General features: G+C 30.2%; 2 protein-coding genes across 5 annotated transcripts in view; one reads left to right on the top strand and one right to left on the bottom strand.

Moving 5' to 3' along the window:
- Ten-a (Teneurin-a transmembrane protein) overlaps window positions 1–26081 on the bottom strand; it is a 1091387-nt gene that overhangs the window by 642124 nt on the left and 423182 nt on the right. The gene's annotated exons all lie outside the window — the stretch shown is intronic.
- LOC143194073 (uncharacterized) lies at window positions 7876–14513 on the top strand. Its single transcript, XM_076400638.1, has 6 exons — window positions 7876–8011; window positions 9200–9318; window positions 9430–9603; window positions 10960–11182; window positions 11248–11392; window positions 14157–14513. Exons 1-6 carry the CDS (start codon window positions 7921–7923, stop codon window positions 14332–14334), a joined length of 930 nt encoding a protein of 309 aa, XP_076256753.1. The 5' UTR covers window positions 7876–7920; the 3' UTR covers window positions 14335–14513.

The raw sequence follows: 26081 nt of genomic DNA, 5'->3' as shown, positions 1-26081 counted from the left end.
AACATAGATTCCATCGACGTTGAAGTTCTTCAGCTCCTATTGATGGTTTAGTCAGAAAGTTAAAGAGAGTAAAACTATTTAATTTAGTTCAGTGCAGTTACAAGTAAAATTCAGTACACTACAACCAGTATATACACCAAATATTAGCAAATTAGGATATAACAAATAGCATATTACTCTTAATTTAATAGATTGGTATAATAAATAATAAATAAAATTATTAGTTTGAATTTTATCATATTCAAATTTTTTATACTATTTGAATAATACGTATAGTTAACTACAGATATCAATAGTTGTTGGATAAGTAGTCAATATGATTAAATAACTATTTGAAAATTAGATTAGAATTCCACTATGTCATTAATTGCTGTTTTATTTTCTAACAGCTATGTTGTCAGTTCTTCATTTATATGTTAAAATCATGTAATGCTTGTAGAAGAAATAATGTTTATAATATTATATTTTAATCATGCACTGCCATGACATTAAGAAAAAGCTTTTAATTTTTTTACAGGCTTAAATATACAGAGAAAAAATGCTTTCTGGTTAATTAAAGTTAGTTGATACGACAGAAATTAAGGAAAGTTCCTGGGAATATCCCGATTTTCCGTAAGCAATTTCTCACGACAAATATACACAGACAATAGAATTAAAGTTTCCTGACTTGAATCCAATATCGGGAATTAATTTGTGACACCCCCCGTGGCTCTAATCGCCGATGCAGTTTTGCTCCCGCCGCTGTGTAAACAGGGAAATATTTTAACCCTTGCCCGAATGGTCAACAAAACAATTTTATGCACCCCTTCAGCCGAAGCAATAACGTCACGGCCCCCGGCAATTAGGGTAACAAACAAATTACTTATTCTAGATTGAGGTTTGGCCGTTTAAAGTCGTCAGTTTTATTTGTTTAGGTAGATATCTCGTCTTAAGTCGATGGGTGTCGGGGCGATATATTTGTCGTGGAAGTATTCGGAACGGAGTAATTCAGAAGAAATATATACAGTCGGGTTTAAAAAGATAAACATTGCGATGATTCTTTGCAATCCGAATGGTTTAATAAACGTCTCTCCCTTTATTGTTCATTGGTATATAGGGTGCATATTTGTAAAAAAATTATGGTTCATTCAAAAGAAGAGATTTTCATTATTTATGGAAAATCGTGATTTGTTGCATAATTTAGTTAAATGTCTGCAGCTTTGAGCTTGTTATTAGGCAACTTTTTTAATGTTTATGGCTCGATGGACTTAACTTTGGCATCAATTCGTTATAGATTCTTAAAATACTGGTGTTCAATATGCAACTATAAATAATATTGCATTTTGATTATCACCTTATTCCAGTTCGATATAAAATAAATAATTGGACTCAAACCTGGAAAATAAAAATGTGCGTGTTCAGTTCACGTATAATCCGACCGACCGCTCAAGCACCTATAGCAACCAATAATAATAGAACTTCATGCAGTACCAACGCCAAGCATCTCGAAATGAACCTTGATTCAAAATTTCACTGGAAGGGACATGTACAGAAGAAAATGGAGGAACTGATATTAAAATATAGGAAAATGAATTGGTTAAGTGGAAGAAAATCACAATTATAATATAATATGACAGATTTAAGCAGGTTTTAAAAATTATATGAAAATACGGAATTCAATTATGGGGATGTTCCCAGAAAAGTAATATAAATACAATATAAGTTTTCCAGATCAGAAGTTCTGAGAAGTATTGTGTAGAAGTAGGTGCACCCAGATACTACAGAGACTTTAAAGTGCTGCTATGCTTTCTACTGTTCACTGTAGGATATCCAGATAACCCAAGAAGAAGGCATGAGGAAAGAGTATATTTTTATATCAATATCGAAGAATTGCATCTCCGGTATAACACCAGAACAGGATACAGACCTAAAAAAATTAAATCATTTGGTGTTATGTAGTATAAAGAAACAGCGTAGCAAACAATTGGCGGAGTTAACACATACAAATTATTACACTAGAGACTGAGGTATGACTTATAAGTCTACCTAGATTGAAGTTTTTGTAAAGACAAATTTAAGGTTAGTCGGCAACAACTGGTAACAATGTATTAAATAAATTAAAAGAATTGAATAATTTGTCCCACTCAATGCTGCATGCTTCTGCATGAACCCAATAAGGATCGCATTAAGATGTAATATTTTTTTGAATAAAATACACATATTGCAAAAAATGTAAATTATTGGCAGATGATAAATAATTAACATCTATGCTTATGTTCATTTTATGTATTATTTAGCTTTATTGGCCATAAGCATATAAGTATATTTGTATCAATTAATGAAAAATACTACAACTACAATGTTAGACTAAAATGATATTACATACTCTCCGAATTTGGCATAATATTTCAAACGTGAATATTCTACAGTGCGAGATGCTATGGTAAGCCTTAATTTGGTGACCATAGCAGCAAAGCTGTTCTGAAGATGCCCTCAAGTCAGCTGAATTAGACATTTTTCACTTTAACTAATAGCTGTCGGCAAATTAAAGTAAAATTAATAATATATTTTCTTAATTATTAATTACTTTATTGGTTCCCATAATATACCATTGCATTATGAATCTGAATTTATTCTCAATAATGTCGAAGAGCTTAGGATTTGCCTTAAGCGATGTACTGATATTACATTTGCGAAACAAAAAGAAAATAAATAGGAGAATACATATAACTTAATTCCAACTTTATATGAATTGTTTCAATCTTATAGATGGATTTTGAATTCGCTGCATATAAAACACAATTTTATTAGTGTTAAATATCTTCTTATATATATATATATATATATATATATATATATATATATATATATATATATATATATATATATATATATATATATATGACGATATGACAGCCAACAAAAATGGATCTGCTACAGCAAAGCAAAAGCAAAGAGCAAAGCGTAAAATGCTAATCCACGAACTGTTAAATCCAAAAAAATATAACTGTAGTGGCGTCTGTTGAATGACGAGGAAATCATACTTTTGCATAAAAGCACTAGAACCACATATGGTAACAGTTGTAAAGACATCTTAAATCGTTACATCTGAAATCCCCATCCATTTTTCTGCCACACCCAGCATACTCACCAGTATAATGCCTTACCGCTTGATCAGGCTCTCGCAGCAATAATTAATAAACGATTGGATCGCTGCAAAACTAACATGGTTCTTTCGACACAGTGTCGTCATTATATTAATAGTATTTTGATTAACATATATTATAGCAACTAGTAACAACTAGAGTAAGGAAATCTAAATATAGATTTATTTAACAATACTCGTCCAATTATTTTTGAATATTTTTACCAGATGGCTATACATTATATTTCAGAACATTATGGAACCTTTACAGTACAATTTTCAAGTACAACAATGTGCAGCAGGTCGAGATAAATATCGCGCAATAAAAGAAACTTCCGAACCGAAGCTTTTAAATTCAGGTTGTAATTTAATTCCGAAATTAAAGTTAAAATCTGCGAGCTCCTCCACATTGGCTAAAGAACACTCGAGAAATTCTTGCCGGTACGGTTACAAAGAATCAAGAGCATTCTCTTCCGAACTCTTGTAATATCTAGGAAATTTAAGTCGCATAGGGCAGAAGCGAGAAAGCCGGAGAATCGGCCGCTCTTTACGAGATGTTTACCTTTGTTCTCGGAAATATTTCACCCCGTCGTTGAACTACGACGCTTTAAAATAAGAAAAAAACAACGGATATATATTTTTTCTCGGCAAATATTTTTCTAGCGTCGAACTGTTTACGCATATACTTTCGTAGTGATTTAAAAGATATTTTATAGCGCAGATGCCATGTCGAAAATAAAAGCGAGCTTATAAGAACTATGATATTTTGTCAAAACTATTATATTTTCCTGCTTGTTTACGAATTATTTAGTGATAAATGATGGTTTGTATAACCAAATGCAATAAGAGAATTTTAATGCTTTCCATCATCACAAATTTGTTTCCAAATTCCATGTTTGTCAGTTAGTAGCAGTATTTAGAAACCTTGTATCAGCCAAGCCATGCTACATCAAATGAACAAGTGATGATCAGAAATATTAACTTCTGAATACGAATTCTGAGCCAGAATACAATATGCAGCAGGGTATGTTCGCAAGAGCGCATGCGTACCATCAAATTTCTCTCTGCTTTTCTACCTACAGTGGTCATATTAAAATTAACTGATTTGATTAAGTGAAAACAATAATTAATATAGAAGATTTAGGTCTTGTCATACACTAACAATTTTACAACAATGCTAATGAAATTTTTATATTATTCTTTGTGGAATTATTCTTAGATATGGAAGAACAAAGGTAAGATATTGTTAATAGTGGAACTATTAACCTCCAATTTTCTAACAAAACATTTTCACCGACATCAACTGCTAAATTTTCACCTTGATATAGCTGCAGTTTTAAAAATGATAACAATATTGAAAAGAAGAAAATTATTCATTTTATTCAAATATAATCCAAGGGTATGAGAGAAAGAATATACAGTTATTCTAGAAGTAAAATTAAAGGTAATTATAACATTTATAGGTATTTTGTTATAATTAACCATCCGTTCGTTTCAGGCTAGTAAATGTACAATACGTCAACCAATATCCGGAAGGTGAGTTCAGTGGCTAATTCATTCAAATATTAGACTAAATATTAAACCTCATATATTTTAGTGACGGTTTAATATTTCATTCTTCTAAGTAACTACAGCTGGTAATTTTTGAGGAAAACTGAAGAAAGTTAAATTAGAATAATAGAAAAGTTAGATAGAATTTTGGAGAATGCGAGAATAGCGGGAGACGATACTTTGAAAAGATCAAATTTAGTAATAAAACTAAACCTGAATAGAATAAACAGAATAACATTAGTCAATAATGACACCCTAATGATCTAATGACTAGTACTTTGAAGGTGCAGAAGTAAAACAAACAAGCAAAAAAACATATTTTTGTAAGAGAAAATACGAGTTATTGTTTTATGAAAATAATTATATTTTGAAAGATTTCTTTCAGGTGAAAAGTACTATGGTCTGCAATATTTTACTTTGAGATAGATAAATGACATATACAGATATGGTTTCTGGACTATTTCTAAATAGCATTAGATAATACTAAATTCCTTTATATAAATACGGTTTAGGGACTTTCTGTAAAAATGTTTCAATACTAATGTCTTTATGTAATTATACTGCATGGACTTAGTAAAATGGTAAACATATATCAATATAATCTCTATATAAATATGGTGGTTTTCGTTCCATATACCTCAAGCCAATAGAGTATAACTTATATTACATTAGTTTACTTATATAAACGTTACCTAATGTTTCTCGATTTTTCTTTACTGGGTATATATAATTACAGCACTTATTACTACAAACACAAATATTAAAATCTGAATTTTAATTAGCATTTAATTGAAAATATTTCATAAAAATTAATGATGAATTTTCATATTTCCATCTTTGTTAGTCTTTAAATGAATAAACAGCACTTAAGGAAGTATCCACTTCCTTTACTATTGTTTGATTATTGTATATCATTGATTATTGCTTTTTAATTTCATAAAGCTAAATTTCCCTATCGCGAAACGATATACAAAAAAATATATTAGGTTAAATTTTCAACACCAGTGTTTTGTTTTGTAACAAACTATATGGGCTTACTGTGATCTTTTGCGAAACTTTTTTGTAGTGTTCACCATCAATGTTATCTATAATAATATTCTATGTTGTTTTTTCTTTAATTTGCTCAAAATATCACACTGTATGTTAAAACTAATTAATTTCATCCTATATCCAATTCAAACAAAACCTTAAAGGCGATATTCCAATAAACTATAAATTAAATATAGCTTATTTATACCGACAAAACTTTGTATTATTTACATATTTAATATCAATTCGAAATAAATATATTACATAACGTTTTTTTTTCTAATAAACATTTTAGATAACCCACATAATTAAAGCTGATTAATCTATAAAAACCAATAAACAGTGTGATATTATACAGTACAAGTCATGATCCTAATTTATAACTTAATAGTATTTTAAAACCAGTTCTCAATACTTGCAAAAATATATCAATTTAATAACAATGTATTATCTAGAATTAGGGCACCAAGCCATGATGATCATGATAATAATATCAAAATATTAACCAAAATGTCAAGCTAAGATGGAAAAATCTATTAAAAATTAGAATAGAATAGTTAATAAGACATAATTACATTAGTACTGTCAGTGAAAAGTCTAAGTAAAAAAACTATTTTTACTTATAATAAAATAATAACGTGTTTATTTAAACTTAATAGGCGATATTAACGAGTCTTAAATGCCGTTTACCATAATATCCTACTATGTTTACCAATATAGGTACCCTTATCGTGTTCTTTCAAAGTTATTTCTGTATATTTCAAAATCACGAGTTGAATCAAATTTACACACAAAGTACATCAATAATAATGTGAATAAATGAATTCCAATTCAATCCCATTTGCAACATTAAAATAAATTATGATATTTACTTCATGGATGAAATATTTGCTTTCTCGGTAGCTTGACAATATTCAAAAGTAAATTCCTTATTCATTATTGCCTACTATTAATCAATAAAGCTAATCACGCAAATAACAAAATAGCACTTAACTCTATATATAAGATACGAACAAAGATGATACAACGATACATATCAATAACTTCTTAGCACTACTTATAAAATAAAAAATTAAATAATAATTTCGGATAATATAACAGTATACGTAAAATAACGATAAACTAATGGTAATAAATAATATGTCCCATAAGAAGGCGAAAACTGCCGAATGTTACCGAATGCCCACTGGACATCACTCAGAGTAACCAATACTACTTCAACTTTTAAACTAAACGTCATATGTTCAAGGCATTTTGACGCTTGCTATATCAAGGTTAGTGAGACTAGGTTAGGTTTAGGAAATTCGGCGTCATCGATATGTCATTACTTACTGAGTGGTGAGATATTTATATAGATTTCCTTATAACAAAGATTTTTTACAGCGAACAACAACCTGTAATTTCCGACATAACATTTACATCTCTCCTGCAAATATCTCAAGTATACACAGGTACTGAAAGTATAATTTTGGCCAGATATAACTTAATTTAACACGAAATCAAGAACCGAGATCAAGAATAAAGTCAAATTTAAAAATTGAAGCAAATAAGTAGAATATTACAAATATACTCTGGCATATGCATATGTATATAAGAGGTATTGAACCTGAAGAAGCATTATAGGTTAACAACAGCAGCATCTACGACTAAAATTGGCTTTTAAGATCAAAGTGCTACTATAAAGAATAAAAAGCATTTTGTCTATAAGACTTCGATGGTAAAGAGAATTTGTTGGAGAGTCTCTTTAATCTTTTGCCTCCTAGAAAGGAGCTTCAATTTGTAAATAAAAGATTATTGATTATAAATTATAAGAAAATCCAACACTTTTGTATTTATATGATAATAATGGAGTTTTAAATTAATTATTTAGACATATCAAGAATAGATTGAATTGTCCACTAAATAAATTTCCATTTTTGTTGAATACCATTTTTAACAAAATGAAGACACAAAGCAAAATAAATCAGCAGATGAGTAAAACTATAATCTACTGTTTATTTATAATTAACCAGGTAACCTACTAAATGTTTTATAATTAGAAGAAAACTATCTTAGAGTAAACATAAAAATAACGTATAATTTAACCGTAGTTCTGTAAATACTTTTAAACATGTACCGATATACAAACAAGAGATAACGCCATATAAACAATTTTATATGATGAACGACGGTCAGAATCGGTTGGTGCAAAGTGGAGTGCGAATCATCAGTGAAAAATGAAGCCGATTGTAAATTTAGCCGAGTTGAGCCCTGAAGAGGGACGCAAGTTTGTGAATTCTATTGACTATGTTTTCTCTGACATGGATGGTAACTATATAATTCAGTCATTTTTATATATGTTAAAATCATCTTCACTATTTTATCTACTGTATCAGAAAGTTATTTTTATCAATGAAATATAACTTGAAGAAGGGTGAAGTCTTACTCTAAACCAATTGCGTCTTTTTACTCACCAATTTGCTAAAAATATATGCGATATTTATTAAACTTTTGAACCTACCACATAACCTGCCTTAGTAATTGCGAAATGAAATTATTTTTGTTTTTCAATGATATAAAAAGAAAACAACAAAAAATCATAGATAGCACATTTATCATTAACAAATATATTTTTGTAATTAAATTAAACGTTTTAGAATATATTTGGTAGTAGTACTCAATATGTTCTTATCTTTATGGAAAATAAGTCATGGAAATTTGATGGCTTCATGCATAAGGCTCAGACGAATGTATAATTGTGGAATTTTTGCGGAAGTATCAAATCAATTAGCTAAAAATGATGAACATATCATGAAATAAACAAATAACCATTTTACGAATATATAAATAGTAAAGTAACAATTTTTATTATAAAATGTGAGATGAAAAATATGTATTTATCTACAACAGTAAAATTCCTGTGACAAATATTCTTTGGTATTTTCACAACTCTGATTGTGACTTATGGTGCAAAAGAACCAACATATGTCAAAGTCATGTAGTTGCCTACGTCTTTAATATTAGAGCATTACACTATTGAAAATCCATTAGATTCATTAATGTTCCAAAATTTATCTTGCGATAAATTATATAATAATGTTAATTACTAATCGCTGGAAAAAGATTCAATATATTATTTTTTAGACACAAGTAGTAAGTACGTATAGTGCCAAAAAGGCCTACTTTATAATAGAAACATTAGTCACAACGAGCAAAAACATTTTAACACAATCCCGAAATATAAAAGATAACACCGATAGGTTTTCTCCTGATCTAATAAGTTTTTATATTATGTTTTAAGTTGTGCAATACATAATGTGATACCATAGACTGAACTGATTCTTCTAAATCTACGTAAATATTGATAACTCAAGAGTATTTTTTTTTAATTGATTTTAAAAGACCATCCAATGTTTAATAAACTGTTATAATTTATCAGAAACTGAAAAAAAAAACAATAATTCAAAAATATAGTTTAGTTATGTGGCAGCATAATAATATCTTAACGAATTTTAGGTGTATTGTTCCTTTCGAATTTATTATTGGAAGGATCAGATCTCTGTATTGAAAAGTTTAGACAATTAGGCAAACACATAGCCTTTGTAACAAACAACACGTTCTCTACTTTCGAAGTTGTAAGTATTCACATTCTATATATTCCTATAAACTTTACTCAAAGACATATAAACACAAAAACTTTATGGGTCATATATTTCGAAATTATATATACTGAAATTCTATTTTAGATTAAAACAAAACTTCAAAAACACAATGCAAGGGAACACGAGGTTATTACCCCACCAGTAATAGCAGTTGATTATTTGAAAAGCATCAATTGCCCAACTGATATCTATTGTATTGGAGGACATGTTTTAAAAGATACTTTGACCAAAGCTGGATATAATATTGTTGATATTAAGGTAAGTAGTACAAAATACTAGCACATAGGGTTATAAACAATTAAATTAAACATATATTCTGTTTTAGTTTATATAATATTTTCATTTATTATAGAACTTTTTGTTTCTTATATTTTTTTATTTCTTCTTTTTTTCTTATTTTAAAATCTTCTTAATTACAAAACCATCATTGTTTGTATTTCGTCCATATACTATTGCTGATTAGAATTCCCCTACAGTTATTAGTGTCTCCTTTATCTGTTTTTTAATATAAAAGAATAATATGAGAGTGTGCTCTTACTTGCTTTTGTTGTTGGTCTATACAGTTTTTCGTAGGTCTTTCCTGTGGAGAAGGCCTTTCCTGAATTTATTATTTCCATTTTTTATTGTTGTTTATATCCTATTGTTATATGTCCTTTTTATCATTTTTATAAATAATTATATGGTCTTTTGCTTCTTGACGTTTTTAAAACTTACTGCTTGTATCCATTCTTTCTCCAAATTATATCCACGTTTCCATCTTTGACGACAATACTTCAGGGACAATATATGGGTTGATATAATATTTTCATTTACTATAGAGCTTCTTATTTTTTATATTTTTATTTCTTCTTCCTTCTTATTTTAACATCTCCTTAATTTTAAAACCATCCTTATATGTATTTCGTCCATATATTATTGCTGCTTATAATTCCTCTACAGTTAGTAGAGTCTCCTTTATCTGCTTTTTAATATAACAGAACAATATGAGAGATCTCATATTTATCTCATCTGTGCTTTTGCTTTTGCTGTAGGTCTATACATTTTTTCGTAGGCCTCTCCTGCAGGCAAGGCCATTCCTGAATGTATAATTTCCATTTCTTTATTGTTTCTTATATTCTGTTGTTAAATCTTCTTTTTTATCATTTTTGACAGTAATTATATGATTTTTCTCTTCATTGCGTTTTAAAAACATACTGCTTGTATCCATTCTTTCTCCAAATTGTATCCACGTTTCCATCTTTGACGACAATAACTTCAGGTACAATACTTGGAAAGATTTTTGGAAATAAAAGATATATTCTCCAGATTTTTACGAGCGTTTTAAAAGTTCATAAATATCGTAGAGAATATATCAAATAAATGAACGTAATAATTCAAAAAATAAAACTAAACGTCGAGATTTTTAGTTCATAAAATAAGAAAGGTTTTATAATATATCCTGTTTCTCTATGTTGATGGTCAATGCGCACAAAAAAGGCCACTAAAAACGGCATTTTATTTTCCTTTTAGTCCAGTTACTTATGAGACATGCTAAAATTTATTGACCACCCATATCCAACCTTTTTACCTTTTATACGGGTCCAATTAATGTCCTATTTCACTTTTCTTTATTAGTTCGGGGACCTGGAAGAATCGATGCCTTCCTTGAAAGACGTATGTTTCCAATTTCTGGAGCAGGCGAAGGACGTGGGGGCCATTGTGCTGGATCTAGATGTTAATTTCAAACTGATGCAAGCCGAAGGTGCGATTTTACTGTTAACGAAGAACCCGAACATGGAGTTTTTGTGCGTCGCCACTGACCTGAGCGGACCTCTCACGGAGAATATCGAATTTATCGGTACGCCAGTTTTTAATCCTTGATGGCGGGGCTGTTTAATCAAGTGGCCGTTTGAATGGTTGCAGGTAATCGATTCTACGTTGAAGCGATTGAAAGGATATCGAAGAAGAAGTGCACAGTGCTGGGGAAACCGAGTATTAAACTAAAAGATTTCTTGACGGAGAGGTTTAATATTGAGAGCTCGGACAGAGTACTTTTTATTGGAGACGCGTAAGTATATATTAAATAGCCTGTAAATAAAATATGTTTATGGAGGGGAACACTTTTCCTTTCCTTGATTTACAAAAGTATTTTACAATCCCCGTGTTTTTTTGACATTTAGTCTTAAGTTGCTTCTGTCTTCTTTACATCCTTTTCGCTGTTTCCAGTTTTAAGTTGGCCTTTCATTATTCATATTTGGTAGATTCCCAGTCCATCAACTCAGTTGTATTTCCTTTACAAACACCAGTGTCAAGTATATCTTGGATTTACTTGTGTTTATGTATTTATGTTTGTGTTATTACTTCGAACTTAGTGGAATCTTCTAATATATTATTTCAGGGATGACTACGTTTGTTACTTTCTATTGCTGTTTTCTCCTGGTACAAAAAGATCATTTAATTGAAGACGTGCCGTAATATTTTCTTATGGTTTTAGCAGCTCTTAGTGTACTATAAATTGTTGACACCACCATATTTACAGTAATACTTTATGACCATGAATATTTCCACTTCGATGTCGATTTAGATGGCTCTACTCAGCTAACCCATGATTTCTTGTGCTTTTAATTGTCCTAGTAAATTTACTTTACACCGCCAATTAGAATACCGTATATCACAAAAAACTCCTCTCTTCTGCCGGGAAAGCAAATAAACCGCAATGTTGTACGAACAATTGTACGAAATGGCACTTTCAGTCAATATCTGTGGTAGCCAGATTCATCGTGCCAACATCCACATTCACCAATGCTATAGCTATGTGAATGTTTTTTACAACATCATCATACGTTTATAAAAGTATTTAATAGCCTTCATCAACAGATTTATTGAAATAAAATAGGAAGGGTGTAAAATGCACTTTATGATTCTCTTTATACGAATGAATAACTCAATAATACTAACAGAAAAACTGCTATTTTAAATTATAATATGATATATTATTAGATAAATGTCAAAACCATCGGATTTAGGACTTGTACAGTTGTTTACAATAATACATTAACATTTCTTGACAAGTTATTATTGAAACAATATGTAAAGGTGGTAAAACAAATATTATATATGTACAGACTGTTCGTTTAATTAATGGGGGTTATTATGTCAACTTAAAAACTATTACAATGTTTACTTCCATTTTAAATATTTACTTTCTTGAGCCATTAAGGTCGTGTATTTTTAATAGTTATTAATCAATATATTACAACGACCAAGGTAAAATCTAAGTAGGCCAATTCTTTGACCTATTTTGTTGAACGTTCATCATAAAATTTTTATACTGTGTTCAATAAGTCTGCGATCTAATGGACATATTCGGAAACGAAAATAAACAAGCAGTTTTCTAATTTGAAAAATTAATCATTTTCTTTAACCTCAGGATATTTGTTCGAACTTCAAAACCACTTCACTGTACGAAAGGAGTCAGGAATCAGTAGAAGCTAAATCTGGTGAATGTGTTCGATATTTTGGGAAGAAGTGTGTATTTTGGTGAAATATTATTGTCTGGTAGTATAATCCGAGTATTTTTTCATCGAATATGGCTTGATCATTATACATTAATGTCTTAAATTATTATGCCTTAAAGATTAATAGTATTTGTAAAAGATTGAATATTGATACGTAAATAGGTTCAATAATAACAGTTGTAAGATAGTGATAATATTAAATATACCCTTTTCATATAAGGGATAACATAATTTAAGTAATTTTCTTGTAAAGTTTGTAACTGTAAAATTTTGTACAAAGCATAAATTCACATCCCTACTACACTTTAATATCATTTTGATAATAACTACGAAGGACGGCATACGGAATATTTAAAATCGTTAACTCACACGGTTTCCCTAACTTTTTAAATTAGTTTCTCCACAGTCGATCAACTGAGATAACAAAACTAACCATATTTTACACATACATAGATTGTTTCCTGATTTTTACCTAAAAAAATATAGTTTAATATTTACTCGCATGATCTTATCTACGATTAATACAAGGCAACCAAAAAAAATGTCTAATACCTTTTTAAACCAGTTTACAAGTTGTTGTAAAGTTGCAATTTCAGTGTATATTTTCAGGATTCCGAAAAAATGGTTATAATAACCTACAATTCACTCATAACATATAGCCTCTTATTTTAAAAATATGGAATTTTTTATATATTAATTTTAAACAACCATAGTTGTTTTCCTTAATTTACACTTTGTACAATTATAATGATATTAAATTATTAAAATACGAATATCAGGGGTTTATTTTTCTTGTACGTTCTTTATCTTTATTGATCAATATCAGGCACAGATAATATTGATATGTTATCGTCATAAATGAAAAAGTTCTAAGAAAAAAAGTAAATATGGTTGTTCAAAAAGCGAACTCTGATGGTAATCAGGCGACCAACAATTCCTACATGGCCACAAACAAATTAACTTTCTTAAATAATATCCAAACCTTCAGAAAAAGGTCCTGCTTCTTTACAGGAGGAATTAAAATTTGCTTGTAAAGCTTTTTTTACTGGTCATTGTTTTCTGCACCAATGAACATTAAATAAAAAAATAATAAAATGTGAACGCTTTTTGTTGATCAAAAAGTATAGAGAAAAATTTTAAATCTCTTCGCAGCTTCCAAACATAACTGTATAGTTAAGTATGCTGTACGAATTTACAACATAGTTATTTGTAGTGTTTCAAAATACATATTTTAAGTCTATTTTTATTATTAAAATACTAAAATGTCAGAAAGTAGTGCGTGAAATTTAGCTAAAAATTAAATTAACATTGCAGACTAACTACCGATATTGCCTTCGCACGACAAGCCCAGTTCCAAAGTTTGGTGGTACTAACCGGACAGACTAAACTAGAAGACGTCACCAATTGGACGCGTGGAGAAGATATCCGACCCGATTTTTATGTAGAAAGTCTGAATCTACTTTACCAATTGATTAACAAATGGGGCCTTTAATCACGAATAGGATATGTGAACGTTAGGTTAAAACCGAATTTTATTTATTTACATTCCTCAGTCTAGATTAAATAATTGACATAATACTAATTGTTGATTCGATAACCCTCCTGTTATTAATAGTAGTTATCTGAAGTGTTGTAAATTATTTATTAAAACCATTTTAAAAACAGAAAAAATTGTTTTTTTATTACAGAAAAACGTGTTATCGGTATTGTGCGTAGTAATTTACAGCTAGAATCTAGTGTAGTTATTAAAACAAACTAAATTATCGGTAGCTAGGTTTATTTCCGAGTAAAGTCGAATTTGTTGGGATCACGGTTCAACGTCAGAAATAAAAACACATCTAATTCTAAGAATGTGGAATTTTTGTTTTATTTATGAATAGAATTTAGTTTATAAATAATTGGTTTACTGATATTCGAGGAAATTATTATTATAATTATAATCGTATGAAAATACAAATATTTTATTTCAAAAGTAATTATGTTTTAGTATTTTTTTTAGCTTTAAAACGGCTCTTTTTAGCAAATTAGCATTAATAGCCAAATATATTACACATGTAACTATTTGTGAATATGTTGTTAAGAATAATATAGAAAAATCTCTTGAGAAGTCTAAAAGTTATGTAAGATTATATGTTCTTATCGTGGCAAGATCAAGATATCTAATATATATATTATCGAAGGGCTTAAACTACAATTTATTATGCAACCAGAAACCGTAGGTTAGAGTTGTTTTATTATATTTACATTGAACTCTTTTCCAAACCACCAATGCTATCCTCTGGAGGCCTGATCCTGCTAACTAACAATTGCATATCCATGTAATGTATTTATTTTTCATTTGCGAATATATTTACCTATTTAGGTTTAGTTAATATTTACTTCGTTGCAGTGTTTCCTTATCAGAGTATTTTATATCACTGTATTTCTCAGTAGTTTCCTTGCCAAAACCTTTTCCACCAGTGTGCTATGGTGTACTGCACTGTGCATAACAATAACTGATCGTTCCTGCAAGTTCTTTCGCCAGCTAATTTTCAAATCAGAGCAAGAACTTGTGGGACATTTCTCCATGGTAGTGGCTTTTCTAAGTTGTAGAAAAACTTTAATTCTGCCCAAGGAATAAAACCAAACCTCTTTCTAGGATGAAGAACAATATGTCAGCGATGAAATATTTAAAAAATATTATGATTAACAAAACTTAATAAAAATCATTCTAAGTTTTACCCTTTTTCCTTCAACATTTGTTGTCTTTTTACTTTCCTTGTTAGCGTGTTGCCATAGGTGGCCTAATGTTCAATTTCGAAATATTTATGCCTATACACGAAAGGAAATAAAATCTTCATTAATTTCATTACATGCTTTTAAAAATTATATTTTTTTAAAGCCACAATCTACAATCTATATATCTAGATAATTCAAATCCTACTTTTCTTAGCAGTGTATGAAGTGATGATTCATCCTTAAACCAGTACATCCCTTAAAGAGAATCCCTAAATATTATATGGATACTTACTAGACTAAGTTCGAAGTTGCTAATTTGTTTCAGACTGGCTATTTATTAGCATTGATATTTTCAATCAGAGTGATCACAAATATTAAGCAAGGATTTGAAATTTAACAAAACAAGCAAAGCGCCAAAACTACGTTTGTCGGTTTATAACTTTTTATATTCCATATCAGTAATCTTTTGAAGAATTTTGCAAACATTTTAATATCCAGACAAATTTTATAGATTGACTCGGTTGCGTTACATATTAGAGATCGAAAACATTGTCTAGTATTAAAACGAATTTACAAATTGCGATAGGAACTGCATTCGACGTATTGATGACGTCAGTTCACTGTTATTTTACATAGATTATGCAATGCTTGTGTGCCAAACGTATCCTAGAGAATTGGCAAAATGCTTTAAAATACTGAATTTTGTTATCATTTAATGAAGAGTTACCATATGTTACAGATAAAAGTATATTAAAAGTTGACCAATATTTTTTTCGAAAACGTTCAAAGGCCCATTCATTTAAATTTTTATTATTTATTCTATTTTAAAACCGACAGAACACTCGGCAATTTATCATTTTATCAAATAAATAAATAAATTCGAAATGAAACCGATCAAATATTCCACTATCTGTTATAACCTTTGCGGAAAGTGGGTCAAACATTTGTAGCCGGTGGATTTTTTGCGCAGCATATTTGTGCATAAAAGTTGAAACCGGATTTCAATCATGTCGGAACAAGTGCTGCAACATTCGTCCTTTTAATGCCTATTTGTTTGCTCCTCGTAAATTGATCCTATTTTTTTGCTATCAAACGCAACAAGGCTTTATTGTTTTCGGACTAATCAAAGTACAAGGAATTATAGATACAATTTGAAACCTATTTTTTAATATAGCTTTTATAGAATAGTTTTATAAGGTTACACTTTGGCTTGGTTTCTGAAACAGAAGAATTGGAACAATAGCAAGATAAATATCAGATATTTAAATGTGACTAGAAATATTAACATTTTGAGAGTTGTTTTTTTAAATATATTTTAAAGTCTCCTTTTTACCAACGATTGTTTATCTGGTCTGGACCTACAGTTTAATGTGGGCTAAAAATAACGGTCCTTGGCATTAACTCGACCGACTGGCAAGTGATCAACTTAGATATTATCCCAGAATACATCTGGTCTTACCCACTTACTGGCGTTGGTTACTAGCCGGACTAGGATCATTTTCCTTGTCGGAGTTTACAGACTTGCCTAAGGATAGTCACAAATATTAAACAGTTACAAACATAAATTTACGACCATACCCCATACTTCACCACTGCGCCAACCAAGCCGGCTGTGAGTTGGTTTGAAAAGAGTTAAAGTCCTTGTATGAAGTGGACATAATTTCATGATTAGTAAAGTAATAAATATAGAATAATACTGTAAAATCTTGAGTGAGTTTTATAACAATTATATAATTATTCCTGAGAGGTGGTCTGATTTTAAAAAGAGAAAATAAACCCTTTTTCGACAAAATTTGGTAAATTCGTATTCAGAATAATGTTTCATTAAGTTCTTAAAAAAGTTAGTCATAAGGTATTTGAAGTACGAGTTCAGAAAAGCTAATTGAATAGTCTAGAACATATTACAAAATTAAATCCACTGCCATAACAGCTATAAGTAGAAAAAGTTAAACCTCTAAATAGCAGATTGATTTTCCAAGAATTTCTTCGTGAAACTAATGGCATTTCTAAAATTTTAACACTACTAATATACAACTAAATTCGTTAGAATGCTAGTAATTATGTTCTTGCCTTAAAATATTACAGTATACATTAATTCGACTTAAATCATATAATTTATAATTACAAATAACAGAACATAAAAGTCGTTCGCTTTTCAGAAGGGAATTAAATAAGGTACCACGTTCTCAACTGATCGATTTCGCCTTACGAAAGTAGTTTTTTCGAGTATTCGTTAAACTGTAGACCCTGTGCATTCGGGTAAAATCGAAATTTGCAATCGGGAATAATCGCCCGATGATCGCCATTTTTGAAGCTGTCTGCGAGCAATTAAAGCCATAACAATTGGTTTTAAAAATAGTCCAATAGTAAGTATCCCTTGATTTTTTGATTCATGTTATTTAATTTATTTTGAATAAATTTAACAAAATAAATATTACATTTGTAGAGAGAATATAATGTGTCTATTCTGCAAGAAAACATGCCTGGGTATAATTCATTATTTCAACTAACGTTATGAAAATATATCTACAGTACGTCAGTCACCAGCTAGAGGTAGTCAATTCATTAGTGGACTTTGTACGTTAAGAATAATAACAAAAATTGCATTGACTGGTAGCAATTAGAACTATATTTTAGTCGTTATATTTTTAGTAATAACATCTATTTTAGGTGAACTATCCATTGAATATCAATTGAAAAATTGACAAAAGCCGAAGAGAATAAACTCAAATATCAATTGATGATGCAAGTGTAACTGTTGATAGGATTGTGCAGAATGCTGGAGTGGTAGAGAATAATACTCTAAAGATACATGTGATGACAAGAGTTAACAAATTGTTTCATAAAAACACATAATATTAATTGTTAACGACACCCTAATGATATATCGGCTACTACTCTCAAGGTAAAACAGTGGAACAGAGTGTTTCTATTTAAAATAAAATAGGTAATGAGTTCATGTTTTGTACAATGATGACTAATAAATTAATTACTTTTACACATTAGTTTTCATTCATCCATTTCATGAGAACAAGCAACACCTAATTATTACTTTTCTAATTATGTTTCCCTTCTCTGGATGTTGAAAACAAGTAATAGTTTTAAAAAAAGTGACCTTTGCTGGCATAACATTTTGTTAAGAATTAGCTTTAAATTTTCTTTGGCACATACTTTGGGCAATACATAAAAAATTCTAGAGATGGCTTCAAAAATATATGCACTGAAATAATAATTGACTGAAATAATAACTGAAATAATTTAATAGTTTTCAGGTAATGAAACTAGATATATGTTCCTATATTCTTTTCAATTTTTTTTTAATTATTATATTTAATAATATGTGTAGGAACGGAAGGCATGGATGATAATGTGAAGGCTGTTGTAGATTGGATGCCAGTTACCACGTGGCTTGTAAAAAAATGTGGTAAGTTATCCAAATCTCCTGGATGTGTGAGATCCTCTTCACAGTTGGCTCCTGGTGATCTTTGAGAGAAAAAATTATTGATTATGAGCCTTTTGAATGCCGAGACGAAATGGTTAGGTCTCGGGGAAACTTCTCTAATTCCGTAATAGACATCTAAATAAAGGAATCTATCATTTTTTATCTGGCGGTGTGACAGTACACTGAGAACATGGTTACGGGTGTGCTCATTTAAGTTTCCATTCTATATTTCAATATTTTGCGAAGAAAGTTAAACATTTACTCCGTGTGAAAAGTACACCCGCGTCCTCTATAACGACGGGATGAAATAATTTATTATGCGTATTTATACTTGTAACTAGGGATTATTTATTCTGTCGCTACAATAAATTGTTTACCGCTGTCATTAACGTTGCTACCTCTAACCTTAAAAATAATCATCAATATCGTTCTGTCGTCACTTGATTCAATAATCTTGAAAAAATGAACAATACGTTATCATCTAATTGCCGAAGAAGTCTGTTGATGTCTAGGATGTCTATACTTTTCACCGACTATGAAAAAAAATCGTATACACCACACGGGCCAAAATTTGAAATCGGGGTCCTACTCGGACGAATTTTCGGAAGCTTCGGGAATCATCCCAAGCAGGGCCAAAAATTCAACTTTCGGCCCTTGTGGTGTAATATACTATACGTTAGAAAAATTATGTGATATAGTGTATTTTATTAAAACTTGAAGGCATAACCTTTATTCGAAGTACACTACAAATGTGAATTCGTTGTTTACCCTATAAGTGATATTAAAAAAAACTTTTATTTGGATTATTCCGTACAAAAATGACCAGCAATTATACCAAAATCAAATCATCGTAATAACAGCAATAATTCCGGTAGGGAACAATCGACACCCGGCAAAAATATTGAGGTCGATAAATAGAACACCGAAATCAGAACGAGAGTTGGCGAATATTCAAATTGGAGCCCTAATTTCAATTTCGCATGGCGCATCATTAAAATTTTAAATTAACTTGTGTATTGCGACGTGAAATTATTTCAGCGCTATCATATGGAATTTTTCCTTTTCCCACGGTTACATGCGGTCCGGGGGCCCGGAGAACTGGCAGCTGAAGATAAAGCGAGAACTTTCCGACCGAAAAATATTATTTTTATTTATATTTCGACATTTCCATGGCGCCAGCCGATGCACTGAATTATTATTATAAAACTTGCTGATACCGAAAAGATAAATTATTGTTTTGGTCTCTTTTTTTAGCGAATTTTAATATACAACACCTAGCGCAGAAAATACGTAGTTTCGGTTCATCAATTTTATTTGTGGGAAACGGAAGTGGAGCGGAATATATGAAATATTAAACTGAAATCATCCACAATGCAAAATGTGTAGCGGCACATTTCAATATAAAGGTCGCTATATCTCTTTTTCTAATAATTCAGTTATTGTTTCAAAAAATATATAGAGTAGTTTATCATATGTTTGATTTCAACATTTCGCCTATATTAAGGCAACATACAGTAGTGATATTTCCACAGGTTTATCTACGCAAAAGGCCTAAGAAGCCTAGGAAGGTAAAAGGGCATGTTCAGCTACATTCTTAGATGTAGCACAATCCTTTGATGAAGTACGGCATGACGGCCTTACTTATAAACTACAGAAACTATTACCAAAACAACACACTGGCCTACTTAGTACATTTCTTTGAAACAGACAGTAAAAATACTTGAATATTGTCTTCAGTCTTATATCTTCAGTAGTTCTAAAGTCATATGACTCTGTAATACAAGCTAAAAGCGTTACGAAAAAGCCTTTAACCATCAAGCAAACATCTCACAAAATATTCATGAGAGTAAAAACTTTCACTTATATTCAGCAAAAAAATATCGAACTCTTTTATTTAACAACAAAATGTGCACTAGAATAATTAATATTAATTTTATGCGGATTAAGATAATAATACTTTCATTTAATTTCGAAAAAAAATACTTTGAATTATTTCTTAAAAGGTTACCTCTTATTTTCTATTTCTACTAGTCCTATTTCGGCAGGAATAAAATTCACTCTCTGATAATAAATAACCTCTATCCTTAAAATATATCCTTGGGTATATCATACCATACTTTACAATTATCACAAATATAGGCCACAGATTATCAAAAAATAATATAATAAAAAACCCTATATTGCCAATCCGTCGTAAAATATTGTGGAACTTTATATTAAATTTCAAAATAGCCGCCTTTATTCCCATGTCCGTATTAAGATCCCCAGATATGTTGGCACAAGGTATGTTATTTGTTTCCAGAGCTTACGTCTAACAACCCATTTAGCAGGTAGCGGCTAAACCTCCTGTTAAAGCAGGACGTGGAAATCTCGTTGAAACTTCCTGGGTCACACGTACAGTCTCAAATATAATAATCACTTAACCCAATGCTTATTTAGATAAGAATATATATATATATATATATATATATATATATATATATATATATATATATATATATATATATATATATATATATATATATATATATATATATATATATATATATATATATATATATATATATATATATATATATATATATATATATATATATATACTTAGTCTACTTTTTAATTTTTGTCATTTTCTCTATTTAACTCTTCTGGAATGTAGCTCTACACTGGATACTCCAAGGCCTGTTAAGACGATTGGTCTTTATAAAAATACATAAATAGATAAACTACTTCTGGTCAGTATGCATGGAATAGATAGCAAAGAACTATTTACTTAGATTTCCGTTCTAGAATATTATCTCTTACATATGGGTCATAATTGTTCTTTCAGTTATGGTTGCCTTTTTATTTTTTTTTCATATTACGTTAATTTTAATTTAAAATATATTTGTAAATATATTATTGTATAAATATATTATGCGCTCATTATTTATTGAAATAATAAGTTAGATAGATATAACATATTATAATAAAAATTCTGAGGTGTATTTCATTGGTATTAACTAATCTAGCTTAAAATTTTGCCGTTTTGAATTACAAATAATATAGTGTCGTGAAAAAAGTAATTTCATTTTATCTCAATGAAATAGATGAATTTAAATAAACGTATGGTTAGTAATACTTATTCAGTGAAACTATACCATGGCTCCTTCGAAAGGTATCAGTCAACAATATATTTTGGATATAAAACGGTATTGTGATTCGGTTAGTCAGTCAAAAACTTGCCATTTTTAAAAATGAAGATTACCGTGTTGTTGAAATATTGAAAATGACAACTGTCAATGACAGAATTATAGTTTTACCAGTATAGGAACAAAACTATATCGACGAATTTTTTTAAAAATTTAGGTTAAAATTGATTTCCTAGACAAGGCCTATTAGATAAATAAAAACTCATTCGCGATATTTAAATAAAGTAGGCAGCTATGTCTCTTCAAGTGATTTTCATTTCGATACAAAGTTAATCTAGGGAATTTCAGGAAGATATAAACGTGAACCATAATATATATAATCTTCAAAAACACATATTCTTTCATCGATTTAGTTTGACATTCTCATGCTAATAATTCACTTATCTATGCAGTTTTTCTTCATCAGTTATATTTGGACCCTGAAAAAATCAATAAAACTTGTTTTGACAATATTTTCAATATAAAATCAGAAATATATTTGATATATAACATTAATTACACTAATAAATGTCTAAATTGAAACACATACAAACTCTCTCAAGAACTAACACTCGCTATCTTTCTTATAATGACATTCAATTAATTAAAATTCGTTTAAATTACTACATTACAGAGCTTTATAACAAAAGTAACATCAGTAAGATTATTTTTAGAACTGTAACAACATTAAAGCATCATTTATATGTGATTTTTATTTACTTTTATGTGATATGATGTGTTCATATGCAATTTTAAATTAAGTAAAATATATTTGTATACTAACTAAAACAATAAAGAGCACAATTAGGCACTTTCTTTTTTTAGGATATAGAAAGTTAAGGCATCGAATATATAATGTTAAAATACTGCATATATAATAATTAAATGAACTAATGACATCTCAAACTTATTATATATTAAATAATGAAATTGCACATTGAACAACAATAAATTTAATAAAATAAACAGGCTTATTTTATAAAAGTATAAACCATTTCCACATATTTTTAGATAAAGGAACATCGTTGTTTACTTGTATATTCCTCTATTCAATCTTTAAAACAGAAACTCTCATATTTTTTCCCTTCAATAAATGTATTTAATGTACGCTATCATCTTACATAATGCTCTCGAATCTCACCATAACAGATAGGTCACCTTTAATTTGTTTTCTATGGCTTTCGTTAGCCTACTGATTTCTCTTTTGTCTTGTTTCCCACATGAGGGCAAAAAACTCATAAACAAATGAAAAATTAAAAAAATAATTTCAAATCTTGATGCACAAATTGAAATATTTATGACTTGCAATATCTGGTAACGGATAAATTATAAAATGCATTTAGTAATGAATGTTGAAATGGACTAGAAGTTAATACCAGTAAAATTTACAGGGCTTACTTTTTCTTAGCTGTTCTGAATTCACCAAATATCAAATTAATTGAAATTTTTATAGTTAAAATGGATCTATTGATGTTTATATTATGAATCTGATAAATCTGGTCACGATCATCTAAATACCTTGTAAACAAAAAACAGACCATACTTGATATTCTGAAATTTCGTTAGTATGCTTTGTGATGAAATGTTTGCTTATGTTGTGTTTTCTTTGGTATTAGAATGTACCTTCTGATAAAACAGACAGATTAATTTGTTGACGCTATAAGTAACAGGTCAATTGAAAAGTCCCCGTAGTATAACATTTTTTTGGCAAAATTAGATTTTTTTATTCAACATAATTCCCTTCAAGAGTGATACACTGATTATAGCAACCCTCCAACTTTTCGATAACTTTTCATAGTACGATTTGTCCTTTGCTTCAAAATAGACCTCAGTTTCGGCGATCACCTCTTCTTTCGACGAAAATTTCTTCCCAGCGAGCATATTTTGAGAGATCTGAGAACAGGAAATAGTCGCTGGCGGTCAGATCTAAAGAATACGGTGGATCAAGAAGCAATTTAAAGTCCTATTCATGGATTTTTGCCATCGTGTTCCCTGACTTGTGATACGGTGCATTCTCTTGGTAAAGCAGCACTTCCTTTTTCTTCAAATGGGGACGCTTTTCGACGATTTCGTCCTTCAAACGATCCAATAACGCTATGGAATGGTCGCTGTTGATGGTCCTTCCTTTCTCAAGATAGTCAATGAAAATTATTCCACGCGCATCCCAAAATACAGACGCCATAAGTTTGCCAGCCAACTGTTCCGTTTTCCCACGCTTTGGAGCGGGTTCATCGTGTGCAGTCCACTCGGATAACTGTCTGTAGGACCTCATCACATATCGACGCAAAAGCTAGGGTTTATTACGCTTGATCATCTTCAAACACTGCTCTGAATCATCAACTCGTCGTCGTTTTTGGTCAAAAGTGAGCTCGCGCAGCTCCCACTTTGCACAGAGCTTTCTCATATCCGAATATTCGTGAATGATATGATGTACACATTCCCTTGATATCTTTAGAGTATAATTTCCTTCAATTTTAATTTAGTGTAATTCAAAATAATTTTGTGTGGATTTTTTAAATGTTTTCGTCGGTAACAATCTCATTTGGGCTTCCACTCAGTTAACCGTATTCGGTGCTCATTTCACCACTTCTAAACTTAGCATACCAATCCTTGATGGTTGATTTTCCTGGAGCAGTATTCGGAAACTCAGCGTCAAGCCAAGTTTTTGGTTCAACTCTATGTTTTCTCTTCAAAAAGCAATATTTTATCAACACGCAAAGTTCCTTTTTATCCATTTTCTTTTCACAAAAACCAAAGCTGCTTCACTCAAAATACTATAATTCACAAATTGATGATCCGACAGCTGTTAAATTTATACACGCATCTTTTCAGGGTTAGGGCTAACTAAAAACATTTGGATTTAATTCTACTAGCGCCATCTATGTGTCAGGCCCGGGAGGTTTTAATTGACCTGTTATAAACTGTTTATACCTGTTTAAATGAAATAAAATCGTTTAATAATATCTTAACTGACTCACTTTCCGTGTTGATATGGTTTCAGTTAAAAACAGTAAGGACTTCCAAACTAAAATTACTCTGCCTGTATTTTGCGGTACAGCGCTGCCAAATTGACGTCGTATAGTAAACCTACACGTCCGTGGTCTATTTACGTACATCAGAAGTGGCGAATAATCCACCGTTTCAGAATTAGAACTGGCAGCGAGCAGCGGGTCGGCCAGGTCCAATCAAAATAGAGCTAAACATATTTGTTTATATAATAAGTGTCACCGATATGACGGCTATTCCTGGTTGCTTGATTTGGGCATATTTCGTGTTATTGAAATTTACTTATTTGTAGGGCATATTACACAAAAAAATTAATCCTAAAAATTCTTCCTCCGTATAAGCTTTATCCATGCCAAAGTCGATTAATATATTGCTTGTGATTTCAATCTAATTTAAAAAACTGAACACCTCAATTCCGAACGAATGTAAGATATTTCAAAAAGTATTGGAATGATTTATTTTTAACTCTCTTGCAATATATCGCGTAGCTACATGTAGTTATAGCTAACCTAAGGAGAATTTCTGCTGAAAAGAGTTTACCTATTGAAATATTATATATGTTACCCGTTCCGCAAGCAACCTATGTCAAATTTAGTAACCTACATATTCAATTAATGAACAATTTACGAATAATTGACGATGATATGCTTTAAATTTATCAGGCCATTTCTTAACGTAGCTTAAGGAACTTTTGTCGAAAATCGAAATTTCCAAACATCTGAGGCATTCCGGCTGCAGGCGGTTTCCTGTATCCTTACAATATGCAAAGATACCAGGAATTTAGGGGAAAGCGTATTGCGGGTTTGAGTGACAAACTTTCGAACTTTAAACCGCAGAACTCCTGAAGACATTCGCAAGATAAACATATCTCTCTCGGTTGCTCCGTTGGTTCTGCGATTTTGCCGA

Source organism: Rhynchophorus ferrugineus, unplaced genomic scaffold (genome assembly GCF_030347505.1).
Source record: "Rhynchophorus ferrugineus isolate W39M unplaced genomic scaffold, kcgeb_rfMv2 rfM3, whole genome shotgun sequence".
Classification (NCBI taxonomy): Eukaryota; Metazoa; Arthropoda; class Insecta; order Coleoptera; family Curculionidae; genus Rhynchophorus; species Rhynchophorus ferrugineus.
This window is presented reverse-complemented; position numbering and strand designations above follow the sequence as displayed.